The sequence below is a fragment of the Gobio gobio genome (assembly GCF_949357685.1).
Source record: "Gobio gobio genome assembly, chromosome: 8".
Taxonomy (NCBI): domain Eukaryota; kingdom Metazoa; phylum Chordata; class Actinopteri; order Cypriniformes; family Gobionidae; genus Gobio; species Gobio gobio.
The window spans coordinates 17,545,132-17,560,520 of NC_137114.1; the positions used below are offsets into that span (position 1 = coordinate 17,545,132).

Here is a 15,389-nt window from a genome sequence, read left to right on the forward strand (position 1 = left end):
CCTTTGTTTTTCTCGAGCTTGCACCTTTCGTCTGGTAATGACTTATTGCACTGTTCTCAATCCTTAGCATGCATTAATTGAATGTGATTGTAATACATGTGAGATGCAATTCATGTTTGTAATTGAGAGGATTATTATAAATTGATGAATTTTTTGAACAAATGAGGTATTCTTTTTGCAGATGGTGGTATCTAAAGTGAGACATAAAAATGTTTTTAAAACATTTGAGGGTGCCATTTAAAACCTTTTTGCAGCATTCTCTCTTTGATATAGATATATATCTGTCAAGAGTTAAATGTATTGTGAGTGAATTATATTGTGTTTGCTTTGGGCTGATCGTCGTCGTTGTTGTTGCCGGGTGAATGTTTGTTGCTGCGCTCAGTCCCACCCTTTGATGTCTCCTGCAGGAAGAGGCGTGGCTTACAAAGTGACATAAGTATTCTGCGGTATTCTCTGCGGAAGTTCTGATTGAGCAGTCCGTACACTACGGCGTTCAGGCAGGAGTTAAAGTATGCCATGAAATAACTAACCACAAACAGCCAATCAGGGACCATGGGCGCAACACGGGGCGGGTCCACCGCTACAGCCAGGCCAATCAAATTCAGCGGCGCCCAGCAGACGGCGAACAGCACAAAGACGACGAACATGGTCAAGAAGTGGCGCAATTCATTTGGACGGAGGCGTGGCCTGACGTCGGTTGTGACCCGCCTCCTCACACGGAGCACCAGCACCCAAATCCTCAGATAACAGAACGTAACTACGCCGATGGGAAGTAGGAAATGCACGGTCACCACAGCGATGGTGTATCCCGCACTTGTCGTCTGACTAAAGGTGCATGAATAGACGCGGGGGTCGTACGTCAATGACCCCAACGCCAGGTTTGGAAGAATGGCAAGGGCGGTGAGTACCCAGACTAAGACCAGTAGCGCCATGGTTCCGGCACGGCCATAGATCTTCTCGTAGGTGTTGGCCTGACAGATGAAACAGTAGCGGTTGATGGCGATGGCGGTGATGTTGAAGATGGAGCCGATGACGCTCGCTCCCATCAGGAAGCCGCTGACCTTACATTCCATTTCCCCCGGCAACCAGCCTGCGTGCAGCATGGCGTGCAAGATCAGAGGGTAGGGATAGCAAACCACCAGAAGGTCGGCGAAAGCCAGACTCACTACAAACGCATTACCTACAGGACACACACAGAGAGAAGGAAATCAAATACAAGGCCTTATGTTATGGCATTAGAGCAAAATCAATTACTTTTGCTACATTCACATCATGTCGGAATTACTATAGTTACTAGTTTCTAAATCTTTACTAAACTCCGAATTACAAGTAGGAGTTCTGACATTTTTTATAGGTGTAGTCAGGGAACTACACTACCTTTCAAAAGTTTGGAGTCAGTAAGATTTTTCTGAAAGAAGTAACTACTTATGTCACCAAGTCTGTATTTATTTGAAAAAACAGTAAAAACAGTAATATTGTGAAATATGAATAACATTTTTGTAATTTATTCCTGTGATTAAAGCTGAATTTTCATTATCATTACTCCAGTCTTCAGTGTCACGTGATCCTTCAGAAATCAGCTCAGGGAGTAGGGAGCAGTGAACACTGCGTAGGGACCCTGTCAAATGGAACGCAGCAGAAAGTTTCCACTGTTGCACAATTCGGTCCCCATTGAAAGAGAAAATGCTGTGTAATGCAGCACAGCCAATCAAAAAAAAAAAAAGTAATACAGTTGTATGGAGCAGGATTTTAAACCAATGGGAGTTATCTGTGGGCGGGGCTTCTCACTGTGACAACACCTGGTCAGAACAATGATTTCATATGGAAGAGATGATGCCTGACACTTTATCACATCTGGTTAGGACACGGCATTACAAGAAACATGTCACTGGCTTTGGACAACAAATTGTACATTTCTTTTTTTGTCAATTGCATTAAAACTCCAATTAAAATACACTAGGTTCTTCAGATCCAATAAATTATGATACTGAAGCAGCATTTATCTGCCACTAGAAAAAAATTGGTCGCACTTTATTTTAGAGTTTGTGCACTTACATGTACTTACAGTGTAAGTACTGGTTAATATAAGGTAACTACATGGTTTAAAGGGTTAGTTCACCCAAAAATGAAAACCCGTAAGACCTCCGTTCATCTTCGGAACACAAATGAAGATATTTTATTTGAAAGCTGATGGCTGAGAAAGGCTTCAGATAGGCCTCCATTGGCATTCAGTACATTTACAGTCACAAGACCCATAAAAGGCACTTAAAACTAGGGGTGCACCGATCCGACTTTTTCAGTCCCGATACCGATACCGATGCCTGGGCTTTGTGTATCTGTCGATACCCGATACCGATCCGATATATTGTTGAATTAATAATAAACTGTATATCTTCCACCTTATACCTTCCTTGAAGAGACTAAAGGCACCAGACTTTACTAACTAAACATAACTAAGACAAAATAACAGATGTATGTAAGGTGTTGAATTCTTATTTATTTAAAAAACAATTGTGCATTCAAATCTAAAATAGAATGTAATCTAACTTCTTTAAATAAATAAAATGTAGCAGTGGAAACAAAAAACAGTGTATTGGTCAAACATACAATAGTAATCTGACAGTTACCAAACATTTTTTACACTACAGATAATTGTTTTGGTATATAATCATATCAATATTAAAAAGTAGCATTACAAATTAACAAATAGTCTAATTTTCTGCCTTATGCAATTTAATAAAAATTTTCAGCTAGCTAATAACAACTTTGTTCTGGTTTCACCTCACTCCAGATTAAATGATTGTAGGCTAGGCCTATTTATTTTACTACACATTGTCAACAGAAATAAGATGAAATACTGTTGATAATTAAAAATAATTCTTACTACCCACTCTTGCTAAATTGGGTAAGCACACTTGTGTTCTCATTTCAGTTGCGTTCTGAGTAAATTAATAAACTGAGTTCATGAGTTCAGTGTTGGACAGATCAGTTGTTCTGGCCAGTCGTTAAAATTATTCGGTTCAAAGGAGTCATTAGGTCACGAATCGGACATTAGCAGACGCGTTGTGTGCGAATCCCGTCTGTTAGAACATCGCGAAAGATGTCAACACACAGAAAACACTTCATAACTGGATATAATTTGTCTCCCGCTTATTGAAAGTATGCTTTATGTCAGCTGGTCAGAGAAGAGTCAATGTTTTTTGAGCGCAATTCACACCCAGTGATAATTCAAGGACAAAATTGTCCGAATGTGTCACGTGCAACATGGTTTCGGTCTTCCGAGCTTTTGATTTGGATTAATATGTGAAATATGAGAGCGAACACTGATTATTTTGAAGACCCAGAGAGCGTGCGCGGGGGAGGAGCTCTCAGATCGGTCTCTCTGTCACTCAGTCACAAGCGCAGCATCTGTTCTACATCACTCGTAAATCACAATAACTCATCAAATTAGGCTTTGGCCGTCAAAAAAATGTCAATGCAGGAAAGACCCTGACTTTGCAGTAATACCCTCGAAACAGCGACAAACTAGTTGGCGTGGCAAGCGTGAAATATCTCCTCCACACAGCCGACTCTCTGGCTCGCTCCCTTCTAGCATGCGACACACGTGAAGCTGACGAATGACGTAGGTTCTGCTGCGACGGAAAAAAACACCTGGATCGGCTTGTGGATCTGTTAATTTTTCCGATCCCCGATCCAGGTGTTTTGTCAGTATCGCGGCCGATATCCGATCCTAATATCGGATCGGTGCACCCCTACTTAAAACGCTGTTACAAAGTCCATCTCACCACAGTGGCTCCACAATAATTTTACGAAGCGACGACAATAGTTTTTGTGTGCAAAAAAAAATCAAAATAACGACTTTATTCAACCTCTTCTTGTCTTCCGTGTGTGACTCCAAGACGCATGCGCAAGAATATGACGTAGCGCCGGCGTTCGGCTTTAACCCCATTTGAGCACTACGCCGAGACCTAAAGCACGATCAATGTAGAATCCAACAGCTTAGATACGGCGCTTCTTCCTCTGCTTGTAAACAAATTGCTTCTGGGTCATGTGTCCAAACGCTGGATCTGCGTAATATTCTCGCGCATGCGTCGTGGAGGCACACACGGAAGACAAGAACAAATTGGATAAAGGCATTATTTAGATTTTTTTTGCGCACAAAATCTATTGTCATCGCATCGTAAAATTATTGTAGAGTCACTGTGGTGAGATGGACTTTGTAACAACGTTTTAAGTGCCTTTTATGGGTCTTGTGAGTGTAAATGTACTGAATGCCAATGGAGGCCTATCTGAAGCCTTTCTCAGCCATCAGCTTTCAACAAAAATATCTTCATTTGTGTTCCGAAGATGAAAGGAGGTCTTACGGGTGTCGAACGACATGAGGGTGAGTAATTAATGACAGAATTTTCATTTTTGGGTGAACTAACCCTTTAAGCTGTCCTCCAACAAAAAAAACAGACTCTATTGGTCGTTTTTCAAGCACCTTATTATGACCTTTATCTACGTTTTAAAGTCATGCCCCCTCTAACTGGCGTAAAAATAATGACAGTGTTGTGTTACGTCTGTCTCATAACATATGACTGTCGTTACCAATCAAAATGCGTGTTCATTTAAATGCAATATGTGGACTTTTTATCACATTTCGTCATATTTCCATTTAGAAAAAATTACCAACTATGTGACCTATATAGGCGTATTGGTTGGAGGACATGTTGGGATTAAGGTTAGGTTTAGGGGTAGGTTCAGGCTTAGTACCTAGTTATTACCCAGTTATTATAATTACTACAATAAGTACATAGTATGTACATGGGGAACAGGGCTCTAAAATAAAGTGCTTTTGCACACATTCTTACAAAAGTTTCTTGTCTAGAAAACACACAAACACAAGGAAGGTCAAGCAAGAAAGGAAACTTGACAGCAGCACCTGAACTGTTGTTGACATATTGCGTGTCTGGGAGTGAAGGAGCGTTTGTGCATGTAGGACAGGCTCAGGTGCACTAGTATTTTAAGTGTGAGGTTCATGCAAAGTTCAGATCCATTAGATTAAGTGTGGTGTCTGTGACACTGAGTTCTCCTCTACACTACAGTGTGCATGTTTGCCAGTCGGTCTCTTGCATGCATGTGTTGGGTGCTGGTTTGTTGGAAGTAGAGACTGTGTTCCCTTCAGATCAAGTTGTGTAAGCATTTACAGCACAGCGAGAGTTCAGATGTAGTTCAACACTTACTCCACACACAGACACGTACACCAAACCAATGTGTTACAGATCTCAAATACGTTTTGCAATGGATACATTCAGTGCATATCGATTGAATGCATTTGGCAAAAAGAGCCCATATAGAAAGTAATAATTTTAGGTTAATATTCCATATCATATCTCATCCAAATGACTTATGCTCCATTCACACTGATTTTATCGATGGAGGTCACCAGGTCCCTAGTAGCCATTCCTCTATGCTGTATAGATATTGCAGCAGTGCATTATATTTTGATGAATGTCTATCAATACGTGAATCAAACATGCTTAGAACAGCAACCATTTCTGGCACAGTTAACATTGCGTTGCTGCTCATTTCAACGTTTTTAAACTGTTGCATCACAGGACACGCCCACATTGCATCACAAATTGTCACTGTCTCTTATGTCACCGGAAATTGAATAAAAATGAATGATTTACGGTCCATGCAAATGGACGTAAACTTTCACAGCTGCCCATTTCCTCTTATCTCTCTCCCTCTTCTTCTCCAATTTGCCTTCCTCATCAGGATCCGTCAATGTCTGCTATCTTTCTCTCGCCCTGTGCCAATATCTCCCAGCGTATCTGATTTCCGATCCATCTCTTTTCCTCTCACTTATTACAACTCAATTCGCCTTCGCTCCCTTTCGTCCTTACTCACAAGAAGATTAAGAGGCAAGAGGAAGAAAGCTGCTGAACTTTTAAATGTTTTAATTGGTATGTTGAAAGGCTTTCTGAAAGAGAAATCGGGTCTAATATCTTGTCTGGAAGCTAGGCCAGAATAAATGTTCTTGAACATGAAGACAGAGTTAAGAAACAAATAAAAATTGGCTTTAGTAGAGCATCATACACACACACAAGCTTGTGCTCATTACTTCTGTGAACCCGCCACAAGCTGATGTGAGGACAAGGATGTGAGGAATAATGAATAAGTGAATGAATAAGTGTTCAGGAGATGAAAATTGTGCTAGCTACACAGATGCTTCCTGCGGGGTTTTGGGCTTTGACATTTGGAACAATATAATGTTTGTTAGCTAAACAGATGTTTAAATTGTTGCCTTCATAAACTCAAAAGCACATTGGTCCCCTTTACACCTAGCATTTCGATGCTTTTCAATTATTGTACCACTTACAAATGACATCAGATGTTGAGTCATCCGTAACATTATAATCAGAATATTTCAAAATGTATTTCCCAGGGAATGCATGAACTGTTAAAATGTATATACAAAGCTAAGTTGCTTTGGATAAAGGTGAATGCCAAATGGGTAATGTAAAATGCTTTCTGTCATTTGAGAGACAAAAAATATCTGGAGTCTGGTCTACTGTGTTTCCCTACTTTAGAAACATTCAGTAAAGGATGCTAATAGGTATTAGAAATGAAGACAATGGTGAAAAATAAAGTTTTAATGCTCTACAAATATTTTACAGATGATAAATATAGAGCAAAGCAGAAAATTTCAGCTGTTAATGCCAGGTGTAAAAGGTGGTTAAAGAGAAGTGCAGTGATGACTTATTTTTGTAGGCCAAACTTGGCATGGCATCACTGGCAGCACCGTGGTTCCCTCGGCAAAAACCCAACAGGATAATCTGTGATTAGTGATAACCTTTCACAAATGAACACAACTTTTATACATTTTTAAGTGTAAAACAATCAGCAGAAGTCAAATGCTAAACGTAGGCTATAAAAGTACTACACCACCGTCACCATCACTAAGCATTAACACTTTACAATAAGGTAGTATTAGTTAACGTTAGTTAATGCATTAGTTAACATGAACTAACCATGACCAACACCTCTGTTCAGCATTAGTTCATCTGTGTTAACATTAGTTCATAAAAATACATCTGTTCATAGTTTGTTCATATTAGTTCACAGTGCATTAACTAATGTTAACAAGATTTTAATAATGTATTAGTAAATGTTGAAATAACATTTATGTTGATACATATTTGTTGTGTCGATAATTGATGCTGTGTGAACGCCTATGTGTAATTGCATCTTGAAGCACGTATGAAATCCGTCCAATGGTGTGACGGAATATTATAGGTGGGTGATGTCAAGACCAGAAGGCTGTAAAGTGCACCCAGACCAAACCATGTCAGCTTCTGATGCATGGAAGGGTGACGCAGCGTCTCGTTCCCTTTTCAGGGAACCAAGGTTACAGTCTGCCCCTGAGAGGACTTACAGCTGCAAGTGCCGCCTCGACTCCCAGTCTCTATGAGGGGGGCTTGAGTAGTGACATTTAGCTTTTAAATAGACATCTTCCTCAGAACTAAATGCAGCCAAAGATCAACCAGACAAGTAAATACGGCCTGGATGAAAGGCTGAATATAGTATATTAATACAGACATCTAACTTCTCAAATCCAGACAAACATTTCATTTAATTTCTCAAAATTAAATGCAGCCAAGAAACAACCAGACAAACATACACGGTTTGAATGACAGGCTGAATATTCATATTAGAATAGTTTCAATATACAAAAAGAATCATAAAATCATAGCTTGCAAACACACATAACTAGTTTGCATGTGAACAAGAGAGAAAGGGAATCTCCCGTGTGCTCAGCTATATATATTGCGGACCCAAGCCACTAGATTCTTTATTGACTTTTTTCCCTCGAGAAGAACGCCAATAGGAGCGGAGCTAAAACTCCCGATAGTGCATGCAACACATAAATCACGTGTATCCCCACTCATAATGATTCAAATTGCTCCTTGCTCATCATTATACTCCTGTCTTATTACATAAATATATTCTTGAGACAAATAAATAGACAGAGACCATTTTTTCACACAGAACGCTTGCTGAAGGCACAGAAGCTGACATTGAATCCACCCCCCAAGATTATTGTTATATACACGAGTCTTGTCTGAAAGGCAAAGGATTGAGGTGTTGCTGTAATTTATTGTAATATCTTCATTATTACTGAAAAGTCTAGTTACAAATATAATTCCTTTGAAGTGCTTAATCTCTCACTCTATCTAGTGTAAATGATAAATCCCGTTTGACATTTGTGCTGGCTACTGTATCCAGGCCACCAGGGCACCATACAGACTTTATCTTGCTTTATATTTTCTATCAGAGTTAGTACTGGCTACAGATAAAGTCCTAATTGTTGGTGATTTTAATATCCATGTAGATAATGAAAAAGACGCATTGGAAGAAAACAAAATTAAAGGTTTTTCGCATTTCGTGGAAAGAGAGCACGATTGCATACAGAAAGGCCTTAAAAACTTAAAAGCTTATTTTTTAACTTTCTTAGAAGAAAACAAACACAACCCTATGTATTTATTTTATATAGTGACTAAATTAACAAGAAATAAAGCTTCAACTTCTGACGTTTCCAAACAGCACAACAGTAATGACTTTATGAACTTTGTTACTTGTTTTATAATATTAGGGAGGAAATTATAACTATGCAACCATCTACTACAGTACTGCATCAGAAAGTGCATTGTGACATCCCTGAGGAAAAATTCCATTCATTTGTTGCTATAGGAGAGGAAGAATTGTATAAATTCGTTAAATCATCTTTATCAACAACATGTATGCTCGACCCTACACCGACTAAGCTACAGAAGGAGATGCTTCCAGAGGTCATAGATCCTCTTCTTAAAATCATTAATTCATCTTTGTCATTAGGATTTGTACCGAAAACTTTTAAGCTGGCTATTACTATTAAACCTCTTATTTAAAAAAAAATACTAGAAAAGACAGTGTCCTCGCAATTATGTTCCTTTTTTAGAAAGAAATGGTATCTGCAAGGATGTCCAGTCAGGATTTAGACCGTATCATAGTACTGAGACTACTCTCATCAGAGTTACAAATGATTTGCTCTTATCATCCGACTGTGGTTGAATCTCTCCATTAGTGTTACTGGATCTTAGTGCTGCATTTGATACCATCAACCACAACATTCTTTTGAATAGACTCGAAAAGTATGTTGGCGTTCCGCGCAGAAACTGTTCTCATGCATGCTGTTTGAATTCTTCGCTGAAATGTGATCTCATGTGAGATACAGTGCAGTGATTGGGTTAAAAGAGTTCATTCTCAGATTTGTGAAAGCACACTTTTACGTTGTGTTGCTTTTCTTTGCTTTTCAACCCGGAAGAAAGAAATTGTTCAGAAAAACACAAAAATAACCAATTTTTGGTAAAAATGTATGAGTGACTGTGCAGTCTGTACATATCTGTTCACATCTCAAAAAATGTGTTTTGGGGTTTCATGACCCTTTTATTTTTTTTCCAAAGATGTTTTTAGTCATTTTATGTAGTACTTATCACGCTGACGTATGTTCAAGTATTTCGTTTTAATTAGTTATTTGATGCTATAAAAAGGGGGTGTTTGCGGTTGAGTCTGCAGGAGCAGGAGTGTGGGTGGGACCTTGATGCCACAGCTCTAAACAGCAAATAATAGACTAGATACAGAAAACGTCTCGGTTACGTATGTAACCCTCGTTCCCTGAAGGAGGGAACGGAGACGTACGTCGGAACTGACCGACGAATTGGGATCTGATCTCAGAGACCAATCTACTTCGAGTGTATTAAAAACGAGCCAATGGAGATTGGCATGCGATCCACGCATTCCACGCACCGCCCCGCAGCGCGGGTATAAATAAGGAAGTGGAATGCTTGATCATTGCCTTTTTCTGCTGAGGAGCCGAACTAGTGACTCGGCCCCCTAGCGGAAGCACAGCACCTGGCGACGGGACGTACGTCTCCGTTCCCTCCTTCAGGGAACGAGGGTTACATACGTAACCGAGACGTTCCCTTTCAGTCGGTCACGTTCGACGTACGTCGGAACTGACCGACGAATTGGGATCCCTACCAAAACGCCAGGGCGCTGGCCCTTCCAGCGTCCTGCTTGAGCGCACTGGACCGTCTTAGATGGTACGGAAGTCAGGGCTCCAAGCAGGGAGGTCAGTCACTGCTGTTTCTGCAAGACCCACTCAGTGTGACTATTGGATAACGCTGGGAAGCGTGCCCGTCTCGGGAGATGGTACGCTGCGGAGCCACGTCCTTCGTAGAAGGCTAGGTGGCAGAATACACATAAGGACTAACCTGGCAGGGTAGTGCAACATATGGCAGTCTCTGGGGTGGTTCCAGCCTGGTCCCAGGGGGGAAAGAACACGCCCAGAGACGACAGAGCGGGCTCTGTCAAGGGAAAGACACGGGGCTAGCCGAGTAGGGCAGCTGGTACCGTGGAAGAATACACATATGGGGTAGCCGTGAGGGGACCGCTACATATGGAACCCAGCCTACACACACGTTTCACAAGCATACGGGTGCAGGCCTGGCGTCAGACGGCCGCAACGTCTGGCACCGCAGGGGTGACGGAGGAGCTCGACAGGGTTAGCCGTTTCCGGGGAACACAACTGGAGAAAATAGACGCACGTATCCGGCCCAGAGGGCGGGAGTGGCGTTGCAAGCCGACACTTAGAACGGGCACTTAGCGCTACTGGCCACTGGGGGCGAGGATGCGGGAAGATACCGGCTCTACACGGAGGCTATAGAATCTAGCGAACGTGTTAGGTGTCGCCCAGCCCGCAGCTCTACATATATCTGTCAGCGAGGCGCCTTGAGCCAGCGCCCAGGAAGAAGCAACACTCCTTGTTGAGTGTGCTCGCAACCCGAACGGGCAAGGCACGTCTTGGGACTGGTAAGCCAAGACGATAGCATCCACTATCCAGTGGGCTAACCTCTGCTTGGAGACAGCCTTTCCCTTCTGCTGGCCTCCGTAACAGACAAAGAGTTGCTCTGAGGTCCGAAGGCTTTGAGTCCGGTCGACGTAAGCGCGAAGAGCGCGGACGGGACATAACAAAGCCTGGGCTGGGTCTGCCTCCTCCGAGGGCAGCGCTTGCAGGTTCACTACCTGGTCCCGGAAGGGAGTGGTAGGAACCTTGGGCACGTATCCAGGCCGGGGTCTCAGGACAACGTGAGAGTTGGCCGGCCCGAATTCTAGGCACGATTCGTTGACCGAAAGTGCATGCAGGTCCCCTACCCTCTTGATGGAGGCCAATGCCGTCAGAAGCACTGTCTTCATTGACAGGATTTTAAGCTCCACAGACTGCAAAGGCTCAAAGGGAGGGCTCTGAAGTGCTCTGAGCACTAGAGCTAAGTCCCAAGAGGGTAACGAGTTTGGACGAGGAGGATTTAGCCTCCTCGCACCTCTGAGGAACCTGACGATTAAGTCGTGCTTTCCTATGTACTTACCTTCGACTGCGTCGTGATACGCCGCTATTGCCGCGACGTACACTTTGAGGGTGGAGGGAGACAGCCTTCGCTCCAGCCCATCTTGCAGGAAAGAAAGCACGACACTAACCGAACACCTTCGGGGGTCTTCCTGGTGGGAAGAGCACCATTCAACGAACAGGTTCCACTTCAAAGCGTAGAGGCGCCTCGTAGAGGGGGCTCTAGCAGAAGAGATGGTGTCCACCACTGCCTGTGGTAGACCACCTAGAACCTCCGCGTCCCGTCCAGGGACCAGACATGGAGTTTCCAGAGGTCTGGACGCGGGTGCCATAGAGTGCCCCGTCCCTGAGAAAGAAGGTCCCTCCTCAGGGGGATCGGCCAAGGAGGGGCTGTCGCGAGGAGAGTTAGTTCTGGGAACCAGGTCCGGTTGGGCCAGTAGGGCGCAACTAACAAGACCTGCTCCTCGTCCTCCCTGACCTTGCACAGGGTCTGTGCAAGAAGGCTCACTGGGGGAAACGCATATTTGCGCAGGTCCCGGGGCCAGCTGTGCGCCAGTGCATCCGTGCCGAGGGTGCCCCCGGTCAGGGAATAGTACCACTGGCAATGGGTCGAGTCCGGAGAGGCAAACAGGTCTACCTGTGCGGCTCCGAAGAGGTCCCATATCAGCTGGACCGCCTGGGGATGGAGTCGCCACTCCCCCGGAGGTGTCGACTGGCGAGAGAGCTCGTCGGCTGTCTGGTTCAGCGCACCTGGGATGTGAATGGCACGAAGCGACCTCAGATGCTTCTGACTCCAAAGGAGGAGGTGGCGGGCGAGTTGGAACATGCAACGGGAGCGTAGACCACCCTGACGGTTGATGTACGCAACGGCCGCAGTGCTGTCCGTACGGACCAGTACATGCTTGCCACGTAGCGGCCCCTTGAGGCGGCGCAGTGCCAAGTGTACCGCTAACAACTCGAGGCAATTGATATGCCAATGCAATTGAGGTCCCGTCCACAGACCTGAAACTGCATGCCCGTTGTACGTGGCCCCCTAGCCCATGGAGGAGGCATCCGTGAAGAGCACAGCATGCCTGGACACTTGTTCTAAGGGCACCCCGGCCCGGAGAAACGAAGCGTCGGACCATGGGCTGAAAGTTTGGCGGCAGTAAGGAGTCACGGGGACCCGGTACTGGCCGCTCTGCCACGCCCACCTCGGGACTCGGCCATGGAGCCAGTGTTGAAGCGGTCTCATATGAAGCAATCCGAGCGGCGTAACCGCGGCTGCAGATGCCATATGCCCCAGGAGCCTCTGAAAAAATTTCAGTGGGACCGCTGTCCTGTTCTTGAACGAATTCAAGCAGTTCAACACCGACCGGACCCGCTCTTCCGTGAGGCGCGCAGTCTGGCTGACCGAATCCAGCTCCATACCGAGATAAGAGATCCTCTGCGTGGGACAGAGTTTGCTCTTCTCTCGGTTGACCCGAAGGCCCAACAGGCTGAGGTGACTGAGCACCATGTCCCTGTGTTCGCACAACTGCTCCCGAGACTGGGCGAGTATGAGCCAGTCGTCGAGATAGTTGAGGATACGAACGCCGCGTTCTCTGAGCGGAACAATGGCTGCCTCTGCGACTTTCGTGAAGACGCGAGGCGACAGGGACAGCCCAAAGGGCAGGACTTTGTACTGATATGCCTTCCCCTCGAACGCAAAACGTAGGAACGTCTGTGTCGAGGAAGGATAGAGACATGAAAGTACGCATCCTTCAGGTCGATCGCTGCGAACCAATCTTGGGGACGGATGCATTCGAAGATACGTTTCTGCGTTAGCATCCGGAACGGGAGCTTGTGCAGGGCCCGATTCAGGATACGCAGGTCCAAGATTGGCCGTAACCCACCCCCTTTCTTGGGTACAATGAAGTAGGGGCTGTAGAACCCCGCCTTCATATCGGCTGGAGGAACCGGCTCGACCGCGTCCTTCGCCAGTAGGACATCGATCTCTGACCGCAAGACCTGAGCATCGCTGCTTCGCACGGAGGTGAAGAGGATGCCCTTGTACTTGGGAGGCCGGTGAGCGAACTGAATCGCGTAGCCGAGTCTGTTGGTACGGATGAGCCAGCGAGACGGCCTGGGGGCCGAAGCCCAGAGACCGCACAAGCGGGACCAACGGCACCACAGACGTACCAGGGGTGGGGCAGCGAGGCGGAATAGACAGACCCGACTCGGGAGGCCCGGAGGCGGCCCGGAGTGTTGTCTGAGTATTCCAGGGTGGGGCAGAGTGTGGGTGAGAAGGCCCGGGGGCGTTCTCGGTGCCCACACTGCCGCCCCCTGGCGAAGGGAGGGGAGGAAAGAAGTGACAAGGCCCGGGGGCGTCGCACACTGCCAACCTGGCCCTCTTGGGGCCCAGGGAGAGAGGAAACTGCTCTGAAATGTGGGTACCGCTGGACTCCGGAGAGCCAGCGGCAGAGTATTGACACCAGTCAGGGCCCCCGGTCCTCCTCCGGGGGGGTGAGGGAGGGGTGCGGACACCAACTCCCTCGGAGCAGCTCCTGTTCTCCCTGGGCTGCCCATCTCAGGGCCGCTTGCCCTTACGCTTGCTTGTAGACTAGCAAGCCCTGAGTGGGTTGGGCGCCTCCCTTACGTCCGACACCCTGCCTCCCAGATGGAGGCTGCTGCCTGGGTTTCGCAGGGGCAGAGGTGGACGCAGGGGGGGCGCCCTCGGCGACAAGCAGGCAGAGGTGCTGCGAATTAGGATTTTTTTTTTTTTTTTTAAACCACCTCTGTCTGCTTCTAGGCCATCAAGAACTGCTGGGCAAAGTACTCGACGGCGTCGCCGAAGAGGCCAGCCTGACAGACAGGGGCGTTAAGGAACCGAACTTAGTCGGACTCACGCATATCTGCCAGGTTTAGCCCCAGGTTCCTGGACCACTAGTGTGGACATCGCCTGACCCAGGGAGCGTGCAGTGACTTCCGTCGCCCAGAGAGCGAGGTCCACCACCGCATGCAGTTCCTGCATAACCCCTGGGTCGGGACTACCCTCGTACATGCAGGACAGAGGGTAGTGAGAGAGGGAAAAATTTATACAGATTTTGGCCCTTTTGGTGTTCCATATTTTGACACCAAATAGTTCCATACTGCTCATTTTTCCAATGCCCATCCGGGAAAAAAGGCACGGGGGTAGGCAAGGCGATTTAAGCGTTGCACTACGCCTCAGCCACCCGGGAAAGCATGGCTGCCAACTCTGAATCTGATTCAGCAAAAGCACACACCATTATAGTGGGAAACTCAGCATCATCATTTCCAGTGCATAACAGCCCTCTCTCCGATGCAGCAATTGACATCTGTCCTCTGCCAGAGCCACAAATGAAACATTAGGTCTCCTTGTTTTAAAAGGACCAGCAATCCCATCTGTAAGCTACCAGCAGGCATGTGAAACAGTGAACGTGGCCGTCAAACTCGACGGCACACGGTGCGCTGAACGCTCAAGCCCTATGAAAAGGCAAGACGAACACCGCACCGACGTGGTCATGTTCTCATGAGAGAACATGAACCACCCACGAACAAAGTCTCGGCATGCTCATGATGCGATAGAGGAGTGGGGGCCCGAAGAGATGTACCCGGCGGGGATGCCCCACTGTAATCCTCAGGTCCACCAAAGCTTATTAACTAAAGTAGTCCTTTTCTGATGCACCAGAAAAGAAACTAGATCAGGGAATAAGGAAAGGGACTCAACCCCATTTGAGGTTTCATAGTCTGGACCGCGCATCTAGAGAGTGCCGAGTGACGCGCTGGGTTGCCGTGGCAACCCCCGCTGTCAGCCGGCGCTCGACGGCACACGGCGCGCTGAACGCTCGAGCCCTTACGAGAAAGGTGAGACGAACAACGCGCCGACGTGACCATGCTCTCCTGAGAGAGCATGGATCACCCACGAACGCAATCACACATGTTTATATGTGAGAGAGATCGTGGCCGTCAAATGAGG

General features: G+C 46.1%; 1 protein-coding gene across 1 annotated transcript in view; it reads right to left on the bottom strand.

Moving 5' to 3' along the window:
* Positions 1-311: 311 nt before the first annotated feature.
* mtnr1ba (melatonin receptor type 1Ba) overlaps positions 312-15,389 on the bottom strand; it is a gene marked incomplete at both ends in the record, with an annotated part of 39,921 nt that continues 24,843 nt past the window's right edge. The window contains one exon of the mRNA XM_079823668.1: positions 312-1,180. Within this exon, the coding sequence (XP_079679794.1) occupies positions 312-1,180 (869 nt within the window). The remainder of the gene's footprint in view (positions 1,181-15,389) is intronic.